At 42.7% G+C, this 24,005-nt stretch overlaps 1 protein-coding gene across 3 annotated transcripts in view; it reads right to left on the reverse strand.

The window, feature by feature from the left end:
* The window catches only part of LOC149262620 (thiamine-repressible mitochondrial transport protein THI74-like), a 150,135-nt gene that overhangs the window by 106,280 nt on the left and 19,850 nt on the right, over nt 1-24,005 (reverse strand). For all 3 annotated transcript variants that reach the window (XM_089424975.1, XM_089424971.1, XM_089424973.1), the window contains exon 2: nt 14,948-15,352. In XM_089424975.1, coding sequence (XP_089281101.1) covers nt 14,948-15,352 — 405 coding nt within the window. The remainder of the gene's footprint in view (nt 1-14,947; nt 15,353-24,005) is intronic.

A 24,005-nucleotide genomic window follows, 5' to 3' on the forward strand; every position in this document is an offset into this window, starting at 1 on the left:
TTGGTGGACAGCATGTCAGACATCAACAGCGTAGAGGACGATGCTTCAGAGTCAGAGCAGTATGCACTAGTAGTGTATTGCTAGAGCACATTCCTCGCTAAGAGGGAGTGTTGATTTGGGGTAGCATTGGATGTGCTCTAAGCCTCAAATTTTGCAGGGAGGCTTGGGCACATGCATTCCAAAGAACCCAAAAACTGTTTTGGGAAATTCCACCAAGAGACGATTATATTAAAATTATTAATATTTTTAATGGAGTTCCTATGTCTAAACTTAGGAAAATTAAAATATTAATGGGTATTAATTTGATTGTGGGTGAATCTTCTAGATAAAGACAAAGATCAAGTCAAAATGATATGAGCCTTTGATTAGGAGTTAATATAGGTCGTTGGTTGTCTAATGGGAAGATACAAGTAGGGGCTTGAAGGTCATTTGGAAAAAATACTGAGAGATCAAGAGATCGAATTTCTGAAGTGAGAAGTTCTCAGGAGGAAATTCTGATCGAAGAGATCTTTTGCAGTAGAGGGGTAGGGACAGTGATCCGGAGAAAGATTTCCATATCCAAAGAGGCAATAGCAAGAGGTTGAGTTATTCCCAGTGCAGCAACTCGCGAGTGCAGGAACGCGCGAGTGCGGGAACTCGTGAATGCAGGAACGTGCGAGTGCAGGAACTTGCGAGTGCAGGAACTTGCAAGTGCAACAACGCGCGAGTGCAAGAACGCAAGTGCAAGAATGTGCAAGTGCAGGAACGCGAGTGTAGGCAACACGAGTGTCGGGGTTGCTTAGGGAATATCTTTGCCAAATTTCCTTGTTGTTTGGATTGCTAGTTGGGCATCCATAGATGTACTTAGATTTCACTATTGCATAATAAAATAAAACCCTCACAGTTGCACCGATTTTCCCAAGTTGGGTTTTTCCGGTGACATTTGTCCAAAAATAATGGTGTCCTATGTGTTTGCATTTCCTTGCTCAGTTTCTATGTTTCAAAATCATATTTAATTTGGTGTAGGCTGCTTCAGTAATTTACTTCAATGTTTCAAGAAGAAATCTTAAATAAGTTTGTAATGTAATTTATGATCTAGGTGAAGTAGATTCAGTTGGTTGCAGTAGGATTCCTGAGATTGTTAGATCTCGGAATTTTCACATACAGAGCTGACTTGGTGTGGAGGTGACAAATTGTTGAAGAATCTAGGACAATTAGGTGTAGAGTGAATCTTCGTGACAAGATAACAATTTGTGAAGTCTTTTTACTTTCTCTTGTTAGCTTAATCTTCTTCTTTGCTTATTAATGCATGTGTGTTTGCTTCATCAAATTGCTATCAAACATAAAACAAGAACACAAGAAGTTGGCTCTCTACCAGAGCCAAAACCTCTCTTCTCTTGAGAGGAAAACCGTTCGATAAGTTTTCTCTTATTGAAGCTTCTTTCTTGATCAATGCCATACTCTAGACATTTGACTAGAAGATCCTCCAAGCAAAAGTCAAGTCCTTTCGTTTCTTTGCACTATGGTTTCCAGGTACTTTGTACACCTTCCGGCACTTCGTTCTTCCTTAGTGTGGCAGCACTGCAACCCTAATTCTTGCACGTGTGAGAGGTACCCTAGAGAATTAGGGTCCTTTTCCTTTGCTAGAGAGATAGGCTTCTTCACTTGACTTGGGAGACCTTGTAGGCCTAGTTTCGAACCCAATCAACACTAGTTTATGGATTGTTTGTCCCTACTGTCATACCTGCAATCTTGACCACCCTTTCTTCGCACGTGTGACTGTTTCTAGCCCTAGAAACAGTCTTCTTCACTTCGACTTTTCTTCCTTGCTACTTCGCTTGAGTGGGAGACCCTTTAGGCCTATGTCTCTAGCCCAAATGATGAGATATGTTTGGCTGTGAGTCTTTGTTGTTATGACCGCAGGCAACCTTCTTCTTCCTCGCACGTGTGACTGTATTTGCTCTAGAAACCAGCCTCCAACCTTCGCTTATGCTTCCCTTTACTTCGCTGCACTAGAGGCTCCTTGACTTTGTCCTTTTTCGTTCTTTTCTTGTCTCCTTAACTTCGTTGATTTCAGAGCTATATGAGTGCATTATAGTGGAGTGGACAGCCTCTATATATAGAGGATTGTCCCTCCTTTTAGGCCAACATGAGAACTGTTTGTAGGTCGACTTGCTATCTCACTTTGAATGGCTTCTTTGTGTTGATTTGGGGTAGCATCAGATGTGCTCTAGCCATGAAAATTGGTGGAGAGGCTAAAGCACATGAGATCTCTAAGACCCAGAAATGGTTTTGGGCAGATTCTAACCGGTTTGGGAGATATTAAAATAATTAATATTTTTAATGGAGTTCCAAAGTCTAAACTTAGGAAAAATAAAATATTAATGAGTATTAATATAAAACAGGGCTAGAAGGGTCCAAAAGTCATGGATCAAGCCAAATCTAATGTTAGTCGTTGATTAGAGATTTAGTCTCAGACGTTGATGGACCAACGAGAAAAGTATAAGAGGAGGCTTGAGGATCAATTGGAAAACACACCGAGAGAGATCAAGAACTCGATTTTCTAGGGCAAGGTTTGTTGAGGAAATTGAGTGACTGATCAGAGTTGCAGCTGAGGGCAGTGAATACATAGCAGGGAGGCAGAGTTAGTACCAGGAGGATCAGCGTAGAGCCGGGAGAGGGGCGCAGAGCTAGCTAGAGGCCATGCAAAGGCAGCCAAGAGTTGTGCAGAGGCAGAGAGGGCCAGCGTGAGAGACGCAGAGGGTCCAGGGGCTGACGTAGGGCCTAGAGGCAGCGCTGGGAGCATTTCGTGGGACAGAGTGAGAGTTGGAGAGCCAGATAGGGTGACGCAGTCCCTATCAAAGTGACGCAGAGCAGCAGAAGCTGCATTGTTGCTGTGGGATCGCTCATCCGGTGTTTTAGCTGGAATATCTGTCTCCGACTGAGAGGTACTACTGCCGAGGGCATTCTCTATTGGGTGAGCCATTTCTGGCACCCAGGTTGTATTTTGACACTGCATAATAATAAAACCCTCTGAATAGCTGCACCGGTTTTCCCGCATTGAGTTTTTCTGGGGACATTAGTCCAAAAAACAACGATGTCACTTGTGTGCTTGTTTACTTTCAGTTGATGATTTGTATGTGTTGATATTGTACTTGTATTTATTTTCAGTGTTTACATGGTAAATAACTTGTTAAGTAATTGAACAAGTAGGAAGAAATAAATCAGAAGTACAGGAAGAATTTCTAACGGGTTAGAATTACAAATTCCAAGACTTTGGTGGTGTGACGGTGTCACATGCTTGGAGGAGACTCTTTGATGATGCCTTTGCATAAGAGGGGACTTGCTTTGCTTGGAGGTGACTTCCTTAACTCTTATACAATGTAACATACCCTTAAGGTCTTTAACATAATTCTTTCGACCTTTTGATTTACCTATAGCACTTGAACATGTGCTAGACCTACTTCAATGAGCAAGAAACTCATTGACATATATTATAAAAATAATATTTCTTTTTCTTGAATAAATACAAATATCAAACGTACATTTATGAAGATCGAACCTAGTTACATTTCCTTCAACACAAATAACCTTTTTGACTCAAAAATAATTATTTTTACATGATACAAAGCCCAAGAAAGGTCTAATAAAATTGACAATGACTCTAATGACTCGAGACAAAACCAAGAAGCCTTCAATTGAAGCTTTGACCTAGAAAACATTGACCCGAGCATGGAACCTGTGCTTTATTAAGTCATTTTCTTTAATAATAATTTTTCTTTTGACAAGTACAATTATGAAGACCGACACTAGTTACATTCTTCAACCCTCCTCTTACCTAGGGAGGTATTCATAATTACATACATATAAGAGTACATGGAAGATCTCAAAGTGAAATGAACTACAGATTAGATACCTGACCAAGGTACTCTAATCGGGTGGGACTAAGATGGACTCAAGCTTAGCCACTCTAGGTACCATCAGGATTTTAAGCTCTACCATCAACCCAAGGATCTAGGTGTGTATCCAAGGTCGAAGCTCCATGACCAAATGCCACACTCCCTACTTCGGGATCTAGACACAACACATAGGTCGGCCAGATGTCCTCCCAAGCATCTTGCCATAAGATGCTTCATCTCTCCCTATCCACTAAATCTATAACATCAACCAACCCAAGCATGCTTCTAAACTTCTTATTCAGAAGAGATTTCGTCAACACATCAGCTACTTGTTCATCTGTCAGAATATATTGTAGCTTCATGACCCCATCTTGTACCAAACTCCTAATGTAGTGGTACTTGTTGTTGATATGCTTTGTCCTTGCATGGAATACGGGGTCTTCAGACATCTTGATGTTGCTTTGATTATCACAATTTATCATTGTAGGATCCAGAGGCTTTCCAAACAAATCTGACAAGAGTTTTCTTAACCAAACAACTTCCTTTCCTACTTCACATGCAGCAACATATTCTGCTTCAACACTACTTAACGCAACAAGATCTTGTTTTCTACTCATCCATGAAATCATTGCAGATCCCAAACTAAAACATCCACCGGTAGTGCTTCTTCCATCAGTCTCACTACCACCCTAATCGGAATCGGTAAAACCTGTTAACTTGACTTCCTTTCCATCATACTTCAGGCAATGATGTATAGTGCCACGTAGGTATCTCAAGATATGATTGGCAGTTATCCAATGGTCATGACGAGGCTCCAACTGAAATTGACTTAGAACATTTATAGCAAAACATATATCATGTCTTGTATTTACCAAGTACATTAGAGAACCCACCAACTTACGATAGATGGAAGGAAAAACGAGGAGTCGAAGCTTCTCAACTTCTTGAGATTAGTGATCGTGTGTAATGTCCCTTCCTAAATTAATTTGTCTCAAGATTATTTTGCACAATTTTGACATTTTTGGTAACCATGGGACCCACAGAATTTTGGGAGAAACACTTGGGAAAAAGAAAGGGAGGCCGAAATACTTGGTTAGTGGATCGTGGGGGCCACACTCAAAAGGAAAAACGCACTTACCTAAGGAGAAATTTGAATAGCCAAGGAAGGGAGGTCAAAAAGTTAGATGGAGGGGCCCACGTGAGAAAAGGAAGCTCACTAATTATAAATAGGAGAAGCTCAACCTCAATTAGGGTCTTTTATCAATTGAACTCACTTTTGTTGCTTGAGCTGCTTAGCCGGGTCACTTATTGTTTAGCACCAAGTTTCCCAAGCGGAGAACTCACCCTTTCTTCGGGTGTCTTCGAGTGCCACCCTAGGGAGGTCAAATCGTACGACTTTGGAAAAGATTTGGAGGGGATTCAGAGCTTATCACTCAGCCATTTGCTTAGCTAGTAAGTGTTCCAGGAGGACGCAGGAAGGGAATACGCTGGTGTCATTTCAGGGGTCTTCCGATAGCAATTGCCGGGAGAATTTTGGTATAGAAGCTTCAGTGGGATATCAGCCTTTTGGAGGAGTTTTGGAGCAAGAGATTGTTGCTTGAAGGCAGCACGAATTGCAGCATCCAGGGCCAGCGCAAAAGCCTCTCACTGGGCACACGTGGGAGCTTGTCGGACGAGTTGTGACGCAGGATTTTGTTGGGGAGAATAAGGAGAACCATTGGGGAGTGTAACTCAGCATTTTTGAAGTGATTTGGATGGCTTTCTCTAGGAGTTGCAGGTAGTTCATATTTCCCAATCGCTGGAGGAGGACGTGGTATTTGGGGGCTGAATTTCGGGGGTCAAAACCAGACCAAACCCTTTCTGGGTTTTGGTGGGTTATTTGTGAGGAGCTTGGGATTAATTTTGCAAAATTTTCTAAGCACCGGAGGTGGGGTTTTCAGCAGCTTCTTTCCAGCAGACAGTGCAATTTTCTAGGGCAGCGCAAGGCATCATTGGAGCAGTTGATTCTATCATTTGGGCTTGTTATTTTATCACCTGGGTTTTGTCATGCTTGCCATTGAGGCAAGCCCAGGTGCACGCCTCCTACATTATTGTACTATTGCTCCAGTTGCTTAATAAAATGGCTTAGCTAATTATCATTTCTTGGAGATTACATGGGTCTTCACTAAGTGTTTAAAATTTTTGGTGTTGTTTTTATTGTTTGCTTTGCATATCCTTGTTTTTCCTAATTAGGAACATTACAGTGGTATTAGAGCTCAGATCTTGGCTCAACCGTGGGGGAAATTTCCTATGAACGAGGAGGATAGGCAAAATGTGACTTACCAGAGACAGAGGTACAGGAGCAGGGATAGGGAGTTGGAAATTACACCTGATATAGAAGCACGTGGGAAGGCAATAGTTGTAGTAGAGATGGGGGAGTCAAAGAGTAAGCAAGAAGTAGCATTCAATAGCCTCTTGAGGCTCTAAATGATTTGGCTAAGGGGCAGAAGGAGATGTTGGAGGAGATCAAACGACAAAATAGGGACAAGAGCCTTCATAGTGAGTCCTTGTTTGGAGAGACTTCAGGGGCCTCACAACAGTATGACCACTCTTCACCAGCCACTCGCCCACCAGCTTTCAGTGGGCCATCTAGAACCACGCTACCTACTTTTCTACCATCAGCGCCTAATGAGCATGGAGGACTGGATGACCGGATGCCCATGGGAGATTTCTTTAGGTAGTGGCAATCCATGGGGGAAGATTTCAAAGAAACCCTATCATTTAGAGATTATTGCTCACTCAAACAGAGTAAGAAGGGTAGGTACAGTGGGGGACCGAATACACAGAACTCAGAGTTGCAGTGTACCATTGGGAGGATGTACTTCCCCACATATGATGGCTCTGCCAAGTGTACAACTTGAGCTTGGGTGGAGAAGTTGGATACTTATTTCCAGCTTAATCGGATGACGAAGGTGGAAGCCATCAAAATGGCTACCTTACACTTGGAGGGGGAAGCACATGAGTGGTGGTTTCATGGCTTGTCCACATTGGGGCATGTCAGTGTGACCTCTTTTGAGGATTTCACACGAAGAGTGGTGGAGCATTTTGATAGGAGGGCCCCGGAGGCTCACTTGAGGGAGTTGACCCAACTTAGATAGACTGTCCACCCTAAGCATTACATACCAAACTTTTTGAGGGTCTCAGTTATGGTACCTGATCTATCCGATTCTAGGAGGGTGTACACATTCATAGAGGGGTTACTTGAGCCATTGCATGGACTGGTGAAGTCATGCAAACGCTCTACCTTGCAGGAGGCAGTGACTTATGCTAGAGATTTGCAGGGGGTAATCCCCAAGGCCAGAGCACCCATTCCATCACAAACTCCCTACCCATAGAAGGGAGGTGACATTAGACCCTCACCAAAGCGAGCAGCCCAAGGGCGTGGGCAATTAGATGAGGATACCAGGACAGACCTCCCGAGGGGGAAACTACGTTTTACTTGTCGGGAGCCATGGGCACAAGGCCACCAATGCACAGCAAGCAAGGCCCACCACATCGAGGTCTTCTCGGATAGTGACCAGGAGGATGATGTGGAGTTGGAGTTTGGTGGGGGAGATAGAGAGGGTCAAGCAAAGAGGGGACCACCACCACTTGGGGGAGCACCTTTCACACCATCTAGGGGAGTCCTTACTTCTTTGCGTGGAATTTCCAAAATTTTTACTTTGAGGATCCGAGGCACAGTGCAGGGACGTGTCTCAGTTTTGGCAGACAGTGGGGCCAACCACAATTTCATTGATGCCCAAATGGTTCAGAGGCGGGGCATCACTACAGAGGAGTTCGAAGGGTTCTCAGATCTGGTGTCGAGGATGTAGTGCACCTAATATGTTCCCACTTTGATAGTGACCATGGGGAACTACTCGGTGACGAAGCATTTTATTGTTGTGGATGTGTCAGACACCAACATAGTGATGGGTGTCTAGTGGCTTTACTCCCTTGGTCAGGTGACCATTGATCGGAGGAAACTGGAGATGGAACTCACAGGGTCGGATGGCAAGCTGGTAGTTCTTTGGGGCATGCATTCGTACCCTCCACAGATAGTTTCAGCACAGAGGATGGAGGCTAGCTTGAGGCATGGGGACATAGCATGGGCAGTGGAGCTGGGGATTTCGGAGGATGGAGAACAGCCCAAGCCACCTCACCCAGACATACAAGCCATCTTGGACAGATAACTGGTATTGTTTGGGGACATACCATCAGGGCAGCCACTTGACAGGGGATTTTAGCACACCATTGAGTTGGAGCCTGGGGTGCAAGCAGTTATCACCACTCCTTACAGGCATCTGAAGGCCTACAAGGACGTAATTGAGCGTGCCATCAAGGAATTGTTGACGTTGGTGCACATTAGGCCGAATTCTAGCCCCTTCGCTTCATCAATTGTTATGGTGAAGAAGAAAGATGGGACTTTGCGCATGTGCATTAATTACAGGGCGCTCAACAAGAAGACTTTGAAGAACTGATACCTCATCCCGCACATTGATGAGCTAATGGATGAGCTTAAAGGGGCCAAGTACTTTAAGATAGATTTGCGCTCGGGGTAACATCAAATCAGGGTGAGGAATATGGACATCCCCAAGACAGCTTTCAGGTGCCACTATGGGCATTTTGAGTTCTTGGTCATGCCCTTTGGGTTGACCAACGCACCTACCACCTTTCAGTCATGCATGAATCATGTATTCCATGGGCAGTTGTGGAAGTTTGTGTTGGTGTTCTTCGATGATATCTTGATTTACAGTGGGGCGTGAGAGGAGCATTTGCAGCACTTGGAGATGGTGTTGCGTATCTTAGAGGAGCAGCGATTCTACGCCAAGTTGTCCAAGTGTGAGTTTGGGCTAACAGAGATGCTCTACTTGGGACATGTCATTGGCACATATGGCGTGAGGGTGCATGAGGAGAAGACCAGGGCCATCCAGGATTGGTCTGAGCCCCGGAATGTGATCGAGTTGAGGGGATCCACAGGCATATGCACTTACTACAGGAAGTTCGTAAAGGGCTTCTTACAGCTAGCGTCTCCCCTCAGAGATCTGACGAAGAAGGGGGCTTTTACATGGACGAACAGGGCACAGTCGGCATTCAATTTCCACAAGGAGGTGACGAGTAGTTGCCCAGTTTTGTCACTCTCAGACTTCACACAGTCGTTCACATTAGAGCGTGACGCATCAGGGGAGGGGGTTGGCACAGTATTATCTGAGGATGGACACCCCATTGCTTTTGAGAGCCGGAAACTCCTTCCACATGAGAGGTCGTATTCTATTTATGACAAGGAGATGTTGGCCATCATGCATGCATTGGCCAAATTTTGACAGTACCTAGTGGGAAACAAATTTCGGGTGAACACTGACCACAATAGTCTTCGCCATTTTATGGGGCAGCAGGGCCTCAGTGACAGGCAACAGAGGTGGGTCAACAAAGTGCAGGCCTACGACTTCGATATTGAGTATGTCAAGGGCAAGCACAATATAGTAGCAAATGCATTATCCAGGAGGCCCGCAACACTTTCACTCATGAGCATTTGCCATGATTGGAAGGCGCAGTTGTTGGTGGAGTACTCCAAGGACCGGCGGGCATGTGAGATTTTGGAGGGTATGTTGATTTCTAGTAGCAATGGATGTCCTCTAAGCCTCAACATTTGCAGGGAGGCTAGGACACATGTATTCTACAATACCCAAATATGGTTTTGGGAAATTCCACCCAGAGACTGTGTTATTAAAATAATTAATTATTTTTAATGGGTGCCGAAGTCTAAACTTAGGAAATTAAAATAATTAAAGGGTATAAATTAAACTGAGGGTGAAACTTCTAGAAGAAGACAAGGATCAAGAAAAATGATCTAAGCCATTGATTAGAATCTAATTTGGGTCATTGGTTCTCAACGAGAAGATTATTAGAGGAGGCTTGATGCTCATTTGGAAATCACATCAGAGAGAGATCAAGAGATCGAATTTCGCAGAGAGGGCAATGCAGTGGTTGCTAGAGAATCAATTGAGGAGATTTCTTGTAGTGAGGGGCAGGGATAGTTCTGGAGGAGATTTCCTAATCCAAGACTACATCGCAAAGGAGGCAGAGAGAGATCCAGAAGAGGCAGCGTAAGGCCAAGTAGAGACAACGCAAAGCTTCAAAGGGAGTTCGAATTCCAGCCAAGAGAAACAAGTTTTAGTGCAGAAAGTCATGGTGTGAGACCGGAAGGCCTGAAGTTCAAATCTCCAAACAGAAGGAGATCCAGGAAGAGGTGACACAAACCCGCAGAGAGTTTGACGCAAAACCACGTAGGCTGACACAGTAGTTGCGCAGAACCAGCATGAGGCCAGCCATCCAGGGCCTGGATCAATGTCGGATCGTGAGTGATAGTGTGAAGTATTTCTCACTAATCTTCCGCCAGTTAGATTCTCTATATTGGATAGCCAGGAAGGCATCCAAAGATTGTATTCAGAAAACTACTGCTTAATAATACAAACCCTTAGTTGCTGCATAAAATAACGGTGTCATGTGTTGTGTATTTCTTTCTTGCTCAGCTTCTTGTTTTTGCATTTAATTTAATTGGTGAAGGTTGCAATGTATTAGTTTCGGTATTTGCTGTAGTATGCAGTAAATAATTTGTTCAATAATTAACAAATAGAAGAAATTTAATCAGTTGTTGCAATAGAAATTTGGGTCTTCCAAATTTTCACATGGTATCAGAGCGCAAGTGAAGCAAGAGAGCAGCCGGAAGAGCCCAGCGCTAAAGAGGAGGGAAGTCAAAGTGCTACGTAGGCAACAAATCGAATCCCCAAAGGGATTGCGCAGTCCAGGTAAGGAGGGAAAAAATTTCGTGGGAAAATCTCTCTCTGAGTGAGTCAACAGGGAGAAAGATTTCTAGATCGAAATTTGCCAATGTCAAAGGGAGCAGCGTAGAAGCATCAGCGCATAGCAGTGTTCTGGTGAGACGCAGTTTTCTACAGCAATTGTTGTGGCAGAAAAGCGTCAGAAGGAAGGAGGAAGAAGGAGACACTATTGAGGGAATTTCTTCCTCAGAGGATTCCTAACCAAGGAATTCAATTTCTCTATTGCTAAGCAGCAGCAGAGAAGAGCAGATCTACTAACTCCAGCAAGCAGTGCATATGCTAGTCTAGTGTTAAGCAGAGGAGAGAGGAGGCAGTTCAACATTTCGTTGGCAGAGATGGCAGCTAGTGGATTAATAGATTAGGATCAGTTGAAAGGTGCAGCCAACTATGTGATCTGGAAGGCAAGGATCTCATGTCTTCTGGATGAGCACGATCTCAAAACCTGTGTCGACGGTGTCATAGTTGTGCCCGTGGATTCAGATCCACTCAAGAAGTACAAGGCTGAAATGGAAAAGGCCAAACGATTGATCCTCGACAGAGTGAGAGATCACGTAGTATGTCACATTGCTGGCAAGGATATTGCTCGATAGATGTGGGAAGCATTGGCCACGCTATACGAAGGATCTTCCAAGGAGTGGAAGATCTACTTGGAGCAAGATGAGATCCACACAGATGCAAAAGGGGGAACGCATTGATTCGTTCCTAACGAAGCTTCAGGAGATCCAAGACTCGTTGGCAGCTGTGGGATCAACACCTCAACCTATCGAGATGGTGAGGTTGGCCCTGAATTCAGATTTAGAAGAATGGCAAGTGTTTTTCCAGAGTATCATGGGCAGAGAAATATTGTCAGATTGGGAAGGAATGTCGGTCACTCTTCAGCAGGAAAAGATGAGGAGAGACTTAGTCAAGTGCAAACTTGATAGCAACAGAAGCAGTGGGACGAAGCTCGAAGAGAAATAGAATGCAGCCCTTACATCAAAGGGGCAACAGGAGCAGCAGGGAAAGAAGAAGAACGTCCTGAAGATCAAGTGCTTCCGATGTGGTGAATTTGGTCACTACGCTACACAGTGTCCTCTCAAGAAGAAGGACAAAGACGAGAAGCATGATCTGAAGGCTGCACCGCAAAGATCGAGGAGGAGTTTGCCATGATTGCCCAGTTAGCTCTAGGGAGAGGTGGGGTGATCTAGAACTGTAATTCGAAAGAACTACAGATGGGCAGGATCCTTGAGGAGTCCACCTCTTGGATCAAAACCTTGCTACGGGAGCCCAAATCAGAAGTAGCAAGATGGACCAGTGTCAGTTGGTGCAGAGAAGTGTCGGAGTGAGAGTTGCAGTAGCTAGGAGCGCCAGCAACTGAGCAACGCAAGTAGAGTTGGCAGCAGTGCAGTTGGCACAGTGCAAAGTCCACTACAGCGCAGAGGCTTCAAAGGGTCAGCGTAGAGACTAGCAGTAGTTAGAACTTCAGCAACAGATGCATCATGTTGAACACTTGTTCAGTAATTTTGGATGCTTTTCTATTGTTGATGCAGTAGCAGCAACAGTTGGAGAAGGTTGCAGTACAGATGCAGTGTTGGCAATAGCAGGGTCAGTAACAGTACAGATGCAGCATTTGCGCAGTAGTTGGTGGGCAGTGATGTCAGACATCAGCATCACAGAAGGAGCTGTTACAAAGAAGGGTAATGCTTCAGCAGGTTGCATTACTAGAGGACATTCCTTGCTAAGAGGGAGTGTTGATTTTTGGTAGCATCAGATGTGCTCTAAGCCTCAAAATTTGCAGGGAGGCTAGGACACATGTATTCCACAGTACCCAGAAATCGTTTTGGGCAATTCTACCCAGAGACAATTTTATTAAAATAATTAATAATTTTGAATGGGTGCCGAAGCCTAAACTTAGATAATAAAAATAATTAAAGGATATAAATTAAACTGAGGGTGAAACTTCTAGAAGAAGACGAGGATCAAAACCAAAATGATCTAAGCCATTGATTAGAATCTAATCTGGGTCGTTGGTTCTCAACGAGAAGATTATAAGAGGAGGCTTGATGGGCATTTGGAAATCACATCAGAGAGAGATCAAGAGATCGAATTTCTCATAGAGGGCAGCACAGCAGTTGCTACAGAATCAATTGAGGAGATTTCTTGCAATGAGGGGCAAGGATAGTTCCAAAGAGAGATTTCCTGATTCGGGAATACATCACGGAGAAGGCAGAAAGAGATCCAAAAGAGGCAACGCAGAGGCTACGTTGGGCAGCGTAAGGCCAAGCAGAGACAACGCAGAGCTTCAGAGGGAGTTCAAATTCCAGCTAGGAGAGACGAGTTTCAGTGCAAGAAGTCGAGGTGTGAGACCAGAAGACCTAAAGTTCAAATCTCCAGACAACAGGAGATCCGGGAAGAGGTGATGCAAATCCCCAGAGAATTTGACGCAAAACTGTGTAGGCTGACGCAGTAGCTGCGCAGAACCAAAGCGAGGCCAACCATCCAGGGCCTGGATCAGTGTCGGGTCGCCAATGATAGTGTGAATTATTTCTCACTAATCTTCTGCCAGTCAGATTCTCTGTATTGGATAGCCAACAACACATCCAAAGATTGTATTCAGAAAACTACTACTTAATAATACAAACCCTCAGCGGCTGCACCGATTTTCCCTCATTGGGTTTTCCGGGGACATTTGTCCAAAAATAACGGTGTCATGTGTTGTATATTTCTTTCTTGCTCAGTTTCTTGTTTCCACATTTAATTTAATTGGTGAAGGATGCAATGTATTAGTTTCGGTATTTGTTGTAGGATGCAGTAAATAATTTGTTTAATAGTTAACAAATAGAAGAAACTTAATCAGTTGCTGCAGTAGAAATTTGGGTCTTCCAAATTTTCACAGGGTATTCACACTGATGAGTGCTATAGGGTGATGACTGTGGTCATTTACTACAATGGCTTTATTGGTTGATGTTCATGAATGGCTTATGTGTGCATAGAGTAAACGGATTTCACATTGGCAGATCCATTAGAACTGCCCTATATAAGCAGCAAAATTGTGAAAAGTAGCCCACAATATTCTCATATAATTTCTTTATACTGTTATTCAAGAATGCCATCAAACTAGAAAGCACAATCACAAGATATAACACCACCCATTGGCAGAAAACCATTACTGTCCTTTCCAACATCTTGACGGCAATCTTGACTCAAACCCACCTGTTTATTTTCATTGCTACAGTGCAAGACTAACATTTGGAGTAAATCTCCTTGCTTGCTTGTGGAGAATTTTAAATACATACAAACCATAAGAAAACAGAATATGAAGGACTAGCTTATCTTTACTCTTCTTGTTGATGTTTGCGCAGGGTTACTCTGCGCTAAATTAACAATTTATGAGGATGAGGATAATTCAACATTTTTGTTATACTAGTAGTCCGTGCACAAAATTAATTTAATTAGATGACTATTCCTACCAAACAACAGACGAAGTCTGTAAATATTCAGATAAAATAAAACAATAAGACAACTTTTTGAACACAATGAAAATTTTGAAGTTAAACAATACCATTTCCCATGCCCTTGCAACCATTTAGCATCCATGAACAAGAACACCAACTCTGGCTTCAGTAACATAATAACCATGATTTCTCATGGTCCATGCCAAGATGCATAGTCTCCAACATATGCAAATCGCAATATCTTAAAGACTCTTAATTTATGAAATTAGATCCACAAATACAAAAAGATAAGATACAAATTTCTCCAAAACTTCAGTCTGAAGATAACTATTATGCAAAATACAGGAAACAGATATTTCATCCAAAATGTCAGACTGAAGATATTATTAAAATATTCTGGAACGGAAGCTCAAATCCCTGTTAGAATATCTTACAAAAATTAGTGGTAGCATTTCAGTGTACTATCAAAGCAAATGCAGAAAGAATTGAATGAAAAAGTAAAAGCAGGAAAGAAAAATGCAGCAGAAGAATGCAATCAAGCATACAGGAATCTCAAACTAAACATGACTGTAAATGCAATGCCCATGAATAACATTTGTCATTGCAATTAGCAAACTGACTAGTAAAAGTACATAAAATGACAAAATTTGTTCTCTAAAGCTTTCTTCTTCTGACCTAAATAAAAATGAGAAAATATATACAAAGTTAGAATTCTTTCGACAGGTATAGGAAAAACATATACGAACACCTTACAAGTTACGTGAGTTTTTCAGCTCACCTCTGTAACGAACCAGATTGGTGTTAGTAAACAGCTGATTTTTGCAACCTGCAATTGGGTTAGCTCAGTTTGGAGTTTTATAACTTGTGAATCTCCATGGTGCTTAGGAATTAGAGTCATCCCTTCTTCAACTTCTCCACCTATGTTAACATTGCTATCCTTTCCAGAGAAGTAAAGTTGCATTTCAGCCTCTAAACTGTCATGTGTCCCATTAACCTTAAAAGGGGAATTGAGACAACAAGAACTATCAACAGCAATTTCTGTCACTTTGCTGTTTTTTCTACAGCGCTTCCGTATAGCATTGCAGAGATAATCCTTTGCAACAGATATAGGAAGATAAACAACCATAAGGGATGCTCCCAGATATGTAAGTGCAAATGGTTGTTTGTAGGCCATAAATATACTCTGCAAAAGTCAGGATTATAAAATATTAAGACATGAAATATCAGGCTAACAATACACTATATGCTTCAATACATATTTTGTATCTTCAAATAACACCCTTTTCATCACTCTCACATAAAAGGAACCAAACTTTCTGGCAATCATTGCTATGAACTAAAACTGCATATTCTACTATACATTGAAAGGAAAATTTCTTCGAGACCTATTACCAATCCATTTATGCTTCCAAGTTATAGCCCAATTAATATAACCACCACTCCATCCAGGATATTTAAACTAAACAAATAAAACCAGCATTGAATACATCATCTGAACCACAAAATGATTATGACAGTATAATTCACAGAATGAAACAAGCCAAATATATTTTTGCACGTCAAAGATGAAAGGTCACCACTATGAGTAGTGTGAAATTGAAATGTGCATATTGTTGTAGTAATAGTGCACTTACCAATAAAGAATCTTAACATTAAATTATCAATCATCAACCTAGTAAAACATTTGCAAAAAATATGAACACCATGCAAGTTTATGGAACTAAAGGAAACAAGTAAATAGTGACTCTCCACCCTTGAATACAGCCTTCTTTTCAACCAGCACAATAAGAAACAAGTCGCCAAGGCAGCAGTTAAATAATGTAAAAACAATGACCACGTGGAAAAACGACTCCGAGAGCAACCGCGCGCATGGCTGGACTGCGGCTACCCTAGCTGCGCTCTCCCTTCCCTCCGAGCGGTTCCTTGCCGCAATGGATCTTGGAGGTGGCTCTGAGGCTCCTCCTTCCTCGCCTCCTGAAGTCGAAGCATTCAGGAAGTTAATAGCAGCAGCTGGAAAAAGAACAATCTCCGGATCACAGCAGAAGTTTGTGAAAAAATTGGATAATATCCCCATGGTGGAATTGCCGGCAGAAGAAACTTGCAAATCAGCGTTGAACCTAGCCGAAAGGGGTCTTATCGGCCAGTTCACAGGGCTATGGCCATCCCCGAAAGCAGTAGAAGAATGGGTAAAACGAAACTGGATCCCACTAGTCTCAGAAGGAATTAAAAGTCACTTCGTCGGAAAAGGGTTCTTCGTCTTTGTGTTTGACAATGCGGAAGACAGAAGTCTAATCTTCAGGAATGGGCCATATTTTATGGGCCCCCAAGGGCTCTATTTGAATAAACGGTCACCAGATTTCGATCCGGCTCAGGATGTGCCCACAGCAGTTCCAGTGTGGGTGCGCCTTCCTCATATCCCTCTTCATTGTTGGAACGAGAGATCGTTGCAGTATATAGGTAATGCCCTAGGAAAATACATAGACCAAGCGGTGAGAAAATACCAATACTCCTGTGCCCAAATCTGTGTTGAAGTCGACCAGGAAGTCGGTTTACCTGAATGATCTCGATTGCAGATTGGACCCACATCCAAGAGCTTGACTACAAACAACTTCCCTTCAAATGCTGACACTGTCACGAGTACGAGAATTTCGCAAGGTACTGCAAGAAGAAGAGCGAGGAGACAGTAGATAAAGACAAAGGAGAACAATGGAAGCAAGTTAAAAAACTAGCACACAATAGGCAGAATAATAAATCCAAAGGCAAAGAGACGGGGAAAAGATCTGAGCAAGACAGTGGAAACCCTCAAACCTCAGGGAGCATGGAACCAAACAACAACGAGGAAGATAAAAACTCCTTCAAACCTCTCAACACCCCTCCAGAACCACCAGAAGCAGATCAGGAAGGACCCATCCAGACGAATGAATTTGCCTCTCCGGTCTCAGGTAACGTGGAAATTCTCCTCTCAAGTCCGATTCTAGGTAACAATTCCTCTCCGTCATATGCAGACGTTACAAAAAAAAAAGACAATAGAGAATTCTGGCTCATCGGAGGATGAGACCTTCGAGAGGCCCTCAAAGAGAACCAAAAGGAGAACACACAAGGAAACTAGAGAAGAAGAAGCAGAAAGACAAAAAACCCTAGGGAGCCAAGCCACCATCGAGATGACTCTCGGGAGAAGTACCAAAACCAGACCTCCCAAGGGAGGAGGACCCATCCCAACAAGCAGCAAGTAATGCAGCTGGTCTCTTGGAACTGCAGGGGATTGGGGAATCCTTCAAAGGCAGAAGCTATTAAAGACTTATTGAAAATGGAACCCACAAACATTCTCATGCTCCAAGAGACAAAAATAGAAGGGGAACTCCTTCTAAACACAAGCAGCACAAAATGGAAATTTGACAATGGGAAGGCAATAAGCGCCAGAGGCTCGGCTGGAGGAATAGGCACCTTTTGGTCTGGGAAAATCTTCTCGTTAGAAAGATTCTATGAGACACAGCATTGGATTTTCACCGAGCTTCGACATACCTCAAGCAATCTCACCTTAGCTCTCTTTAACTTGTATGTTCCTGTACACTATGCTGAAAAGAGAGAGTGTTGGAAGTCACTCTCAGACTTTTTAGAACTTCATAATCCAAAGAACATTGTCATAGGAGGAGATTTGAATATTATTATGGATCCCAAAGAGAAGAGAGGAGGTTCCTACTCCAGGGATCCTATGCTCTACATAGTGGAAAACCTCATGATTCAATGGGATCTGGTAGATTTCAAGCCAGTAAAAGGAGAATATACCTGGAACAACAATAGAACAGGGGAGAATCATATCTCAGCCACGCTGGATAGATTTCTCATCCACAGTTCAATCATGATGGATAGAAGAATCATCTTCTCCAAGATTCTTCCTAAATTAACCTCGAACCACAAGCCAATACTTCTCTATTTGAAAGAAGAAGAGGACTTAGGCCCTCTTCCTTTCCGATTTAGTCCTCTCTGGGCTGAAAGAGAAGGGTTCTTTGAAACAGTTCAAATAGCTTGGCAAAAAGAAGTAACAAGCTCCCCAAGATTTGTGTGGGAGCAAAAGTTAAAAAATGCTCGCCTTTCCTGAAACCACATAATAGCTGAAATCACCACTTCCAAAGGGCAGGTGTGCAAAGGCTTTTGAACAGATGAAGGAAGCAGCTGAGAATAATTTTAAGACTCTTCTCAGTGCTGAAAGGGATGGGTGTGAAGAGGACATAAATGAATTCCTCACTCATATCCCGAAGCTAGTTAGCACAAATGATAATAATATGCTGTTGAATCCCATCTCGGAAGAGGAAATCTCTAGAATAGTATGGTCCATGGAGCCCGACAAAGCTCCTGGGCTAGATGGCTTTTCAATTCATTTTTACAGACTATGCTGAGAGATAATTAAATCAGACCTTCTGAGAATGATTCATGGATTCCTGAGGAAAGCCAAGGTCGGAGGTGGAACCAATTCCACCTTCCTTGCCTTAATTCCCAAGGAAGCGAACCCTGGGTCTTTTGAAAGATATAGACCGATCTCGCTATGCAATGCCTCTTACAAAATTCTGGCTAAACTCTTAGCGAACAGAATCAAACCTCTGCTGCAAAAATTAATTTCTCCAGCTCAAGGGGTGTTCGTGAAAGGAAGGCACATCCTGGACAATGTAATCCAAGTCCAAGAAGCTCTGCATTCCAGCCATTCCCGAAAAGAACAAGGTATGCTGATCAAACTGGACATGTCTAACGCTTTTGACAGAGTTAATCGTTCATTTTTATACAGGGTTCTTTTATCTTTTGGTTTCACTCAGGAGTTCATTAATCTCATCAAAGCCTACATAGAAAAGACCTGGATCGCGCCTTTGGTAAATGGAAGGCCTGCCAACTACTTCCTAGCCACCAGGGGATTGAGGCAAGGCTGCCCTCTTTCCCCCTTCCTCTATATTCTAATGGCAGACTCCTTGAGTAGAAAGTTGTCTTTTGAAAAACAAGCTGGTAGCATTCCTGGGATTCGAATAGAAAAAGGAATTGAACCCGTGAACCATGCTCTGTTTGCAGATGACTCCTTAATGCTTGGAGGAGCTTCTCTGAGAATAGCAAATTATTTTAAAGTCATTCTCCAAAAATTCTGTAGCATCTCGGGAGCCCTTATAAGTGAGAGGAAAAGCGTTGTGTATGGATGGAATACAGATCAACACACAATTGAGAAAATTGCAAACCATTTAGGCTTTGTTGGGCACGATTCCTAGGAAAAAATAAAATACTTAGGCCTTCCACTAACGCTGGGTTCCAACAGAAATCAATTGTGGGAGGAAGTAATAGCAAAATTCAAGAAGAAAATCGTTGTCTGGGGAGGTTTTTGGCTCACCACAGGAGGCAAGCTCACTTTAATCAAATTTGTTCTCTCGGCGCTGCCCACTTTCCAGGCTTCTCTAATGCTGGCTCCAAGAGCAATCTCCGATCAGATTTCAAGGCTCATTCGCGATTTCCTGTGGAATGGAGGTCGTGGAAACAATAATCGATTTCATTTAATAAATTGGGACATTGTGAAGCGACCTCTCGTGGAAGGTGGATTGCAAATCAGAGACCCCACGCATGCCAATCTAGCAATGGGATGCAAGTTATTATGGCAGATCCACGCACAGCCTAGCCATCCGGTCAGCCAATTAATCAATCTTAAATATCTCAATAATCAGTCATTGAGGCAATTCACGGTGGAGAAAAATCCAAAAGGATCTTTGGCTTGGAAGTTATGTAGCAGAGGCATTGAATTTTTCAGATCCTACCTGTATCAGATTCCTGGCAACGGCAAAAACACAATGTTATGGAGGGACAGCATTATGGGCCATCCTCCTCTTGCAGAAGTTAACAAAATCTCTGAGCTAAGAGCATGGTTACAGGCGAAAGGAATCAGGAAAATAGAAGACATCTCGGAATGGGACAGCCATGGGAGCTGGCAGCGATGGAAATTTCCTAGAACTCCAGAACATTTACAAATGCAGTTGGAAATTCTTTTTGAATCAATCTCTGATTTCGCACCGGTCCACAAGGAAGAAGAAGATTCTTGGGGCTAGGGCAAGACCGGGGTCTATTCGGCAGCTCAAGGCTACATTCAGATGCAAACTAGGAAGGAGTCGACTCATCAGGAATCATTTTGGAAGCAGGTTTGGGATAGCTTCAGCATCCCCAAAATTAATTTCTTCTTCTTGACTTTGATGCACAAAAAAATTCTGACCGGAGAAAACTTGTGCAAAAGGAATATAGTTGGTCCCCACCGCTGTGTGTTATGCAAATGCACAAAGGAAACTTCTGATCATTTATTTATAGAGTGCGAGTTCGCGAAGGAGGTCTGGTCCCTTTTCCTGCATGGGCTGAATGTTATCCCTCCATCTCAGGTCTCGGTTGTCTCAATGTTTACCTCTTGGAAAGACAATTATCCTCATAGCATCACTAGCAAGTCTCTTTGGCTCCGAGTGTGGATTGTTGTCCTGAAATATGTCTGTTGGAAGCTTTGGCTCGCCAGGAATGATATCATTTTCAACAATACAGATTGGTCTCCAGCAATGGTGGCTGCCCGAGCAAAGGGTCTGCTCTTAGAAACTTTGAATCATTTCCCCGTCAAAGATGACAGTTCCCTTCTTATTGAAGAAAGGACGTGGTTGGATGCTTATTCCAGCAGCGTCAGAATCAAAGCAAATCCTCGCCCAACTCAAAAGGAAAGATGGCAAATTCGAGATTCAGAGGACAACTTTCAACATTGGTGGAGATCCCAGGGCAAGTGCACAATCTTCTTTGATGGCACTTCAAAAGGCAACCCAGGAAAGTCAGGTGCAGGCGGGGTGATTTTTTCCTCGAATGGGAACAAAGCAGATAGTTTTCGCTAGGGGCTTGGTCAGAGAACCAACAACCAAGCAGAAATTCTCGGCTTATTGAAAGCTTGTCAAATGGCGAGAGAGGAAAATTCAAGAGAAATCTTAGTCTTTGGAGACTCGGAAGTGCTGATAAAAGCACTCATTAGTGAGAAAAAGCTAAAGGATCCGGTGCTAAACAAGCTACTAACTAGACTAAAGAGAATTCTGAGAGAAATTCCCTTGGTTCAATTTTATCATATTCTCAAGGGTTTAAACAAGCAAGCGGACAGACTGGCAAATATAGTATGTACGTTGCAAATTGGGATGATAAGTATAAATGTTGATTTCCCGATCAAGGCAATAATCCCCTGAGTGGGAAGGATGTGCTTCTGAATTTCTGAAAAATGTATTTTGGTTGATTGGGGTAGCCCAACCTGTTTCTCTCTAATAAAACATAACCGTTTCAGTTTTAAAAAAAAAAAAAAAAAAAAATGTAAAAACAAAGGAATCACTGCAGCAGGATAGTTGATAAACAAATGTTTTCATTTATGTAGAAAATCAAATATACCTTTACTACAATCAAAATCCTCTATTTGTATTCATCCCTTAACAAAGTTAACAGCACAATCAAAGAGTAGAATTCATACCAATCCTAGATCATGAAAACCTACTCTCAAAAAACATTGAAAAATGGATAAGAAAGAGAAGATTTAGATACACCAGCATTAGAGAGTTGATTCTTGTATTTTTGTAATTTCCATCCAAGAGACCATAGACTTATAAAAAAATCCATAAGGATTCCTCTTTAACAAGACAACTAGCTGTAAACAACCACCATGAGAGAAAAGACCTTTTGTAAAATCATAAAAACTAGTTTGCTAAGGTTCCACTCTCCTGGAAAATCTTGTAATTATGATGTTTGGGGACATTCCCTTTGAACTCTAACCCTGACTCCTCTAAGAAACCTAGCAATCCTATCTTACACCTAAACCTAATTGATCAGATCATTTGATTGGTGGAATGTGAAGTAGAAGCTTAGGAGAACTTTTGACTTGGTGTGACTAGGCCATTAGATCACTAGGACCTACCGGAAGAAACTCCCTTGAGTCAAAGAAAAGTTGGCCAAAAATGAGAAGAGGGTTTGTGAGGTGACAATGGCCCCCTCTAAAGGTGCAGTAGGTCTTGCACTTGAGTTTTTGGACTTTATCTCTTGAAGTGTGAGATTTTGTTATAACAGGAACCTACAATGATTTACTGTGATAATCAGAGTTGTATCAAACTCTCTGAGAATCTCATGTCTCATGAAAATTCCAAGCATGTAGAGATCAAACATCACTTCTTATGAGACAGGGTTCAAAAGGAAGCAGTGAACCTCCAGCATATCCCATGCATTAGCAAGGTAGAGGCTTTCAATATCTCCCCAGTAGGCTTTTTTGAAGGAGCCTCTGCGAATGGTGAGCGTGAGTGTGGAGCCATAATCATCTTAAGACCTTCCCTAGCCTTTCACTTCTTCTGGTCAAGGGGCACTAGCACTAATGTCAGAGCAAAGGTGTTGGCTTTGTGGGTGGTGATAGGATGTGCTTCTTGGCTTGCTGTAGAGGATATTTTGATTGCTAGAGACTTGAAGTTGGCCATTGATTGGGTCAAGGGCCATTCCTCACTTGAAGTTCCATCACTTCTCCACTGGATGGAGCAAATTCGGTCCATGATGGCCTCTTTTTGTTCCATCTCTTTCTGCCATATCCTCTGGGAGCAGAATTGTTAAAATTGGAAACTAGGGCCAAATTCCACTTTCGACAGCTCATTTGATGGAGATAATTATTGCATTGAACTCCTCTTTTCGAGAGGACCAAAATCGACCTAAAGATCATCAAATTTGGATAAGCAGAAATGTGCTTTTGAATTTATGCACTCACTTGTCCAAATTGTCGAGGTCCGCCACATCATCATGTAGGCTCATGAAGCCCAAGAGTATTACAATTGGCAACTAGGTCCTAACTCCATGTGGGTCATCTTATTTATGACAACTAATATTTTTCTTGGATTCCTCTCATCGAGAGGTGTAGGATTGATCTAAAGATCATCCGATTTCGACATGTATTCATGGAGATAATGGAGATATGAATTTATTTGTTTTATGGGACAATTCGTCAAGGCCGGTCGGCAACCAAATTGCCCCCACTTATCCTCCACGTTTTAGTATAAATAGAAGAGGACTTTAAGTCATTTGTCACACACACTCTTGTGATTTCTCTTCATTCTATTTTGGGTTTGATGAAGATGAGATCTAGAGGGAGTGCCCTAGGTGATACGTTGCCCAAATAGGAGATGCCCTAAAAGTTGTGATGGAGATGGCTCTGCACTAGCATGGACAAGTCTCTATGCTGCCCTGGAAGAAGCCTTATTGTTATCATGGAGAAACACCTATGTTGGCATGGAAATAAAGCCCTAACGCTAAAGCCTCCTAAACGCAATCATGGAAGAATATAATACGCTGCCCTAGAGGATGGCCTAGACTCTAATGCAGTTATGGAAGAAGCCTAACACAGTCATGAAGATAGGCTTCTAACGCTGCCCTAATAAAGCCCCAACGTTGCCCTATCAAAGTGTTCTAAACCGCAGTTTAAAGAGGGTTTTATGTGCCCTAACCGCTGTGAATACAAGCCCTAGCCACAATCCTATTGGGAGGACTATAGCCGCAGTCCTAGAAGAATCACGGTTGTAGATCAAAGGCCTAACTGTTATGGTGATGACCCTAACCTTAACGCAGTCATCAAAAAGGGCCTAACACAATCATGAAGGAGGATAGCCCTAACGCAGAGTAAGGACCCTTCACGCTGTCCTAAAGGAGTCCTTTATACCCAGCAAGTACAAGCATATATACGTTGTTTATGCATGCTCCAAAAGGACGCAGTCCTAATGTGAAGATATGTTGTAGTCTAGGATGTATATAGTCACAGCAAAGGAAGCTTAGCAGCAGTAGTAAAG

This window comes from Pinus tabuliformis, chromosome 6 (assembly GCF_031772625.1).
Source record: "Pinus tabuliformis cultivar Carrire ecotype Pingquan chromosome 6, CPIR1, whole genome shotgun sequence".
In the NCBI taxonomy this organism is placed as follows: domain Eukaryota; kingdom Viridiplantae; phylum Streptophyta; class Pinopsida; order Pinales; family Pinaceae; genus Pinus; species Pinus tabuliformis.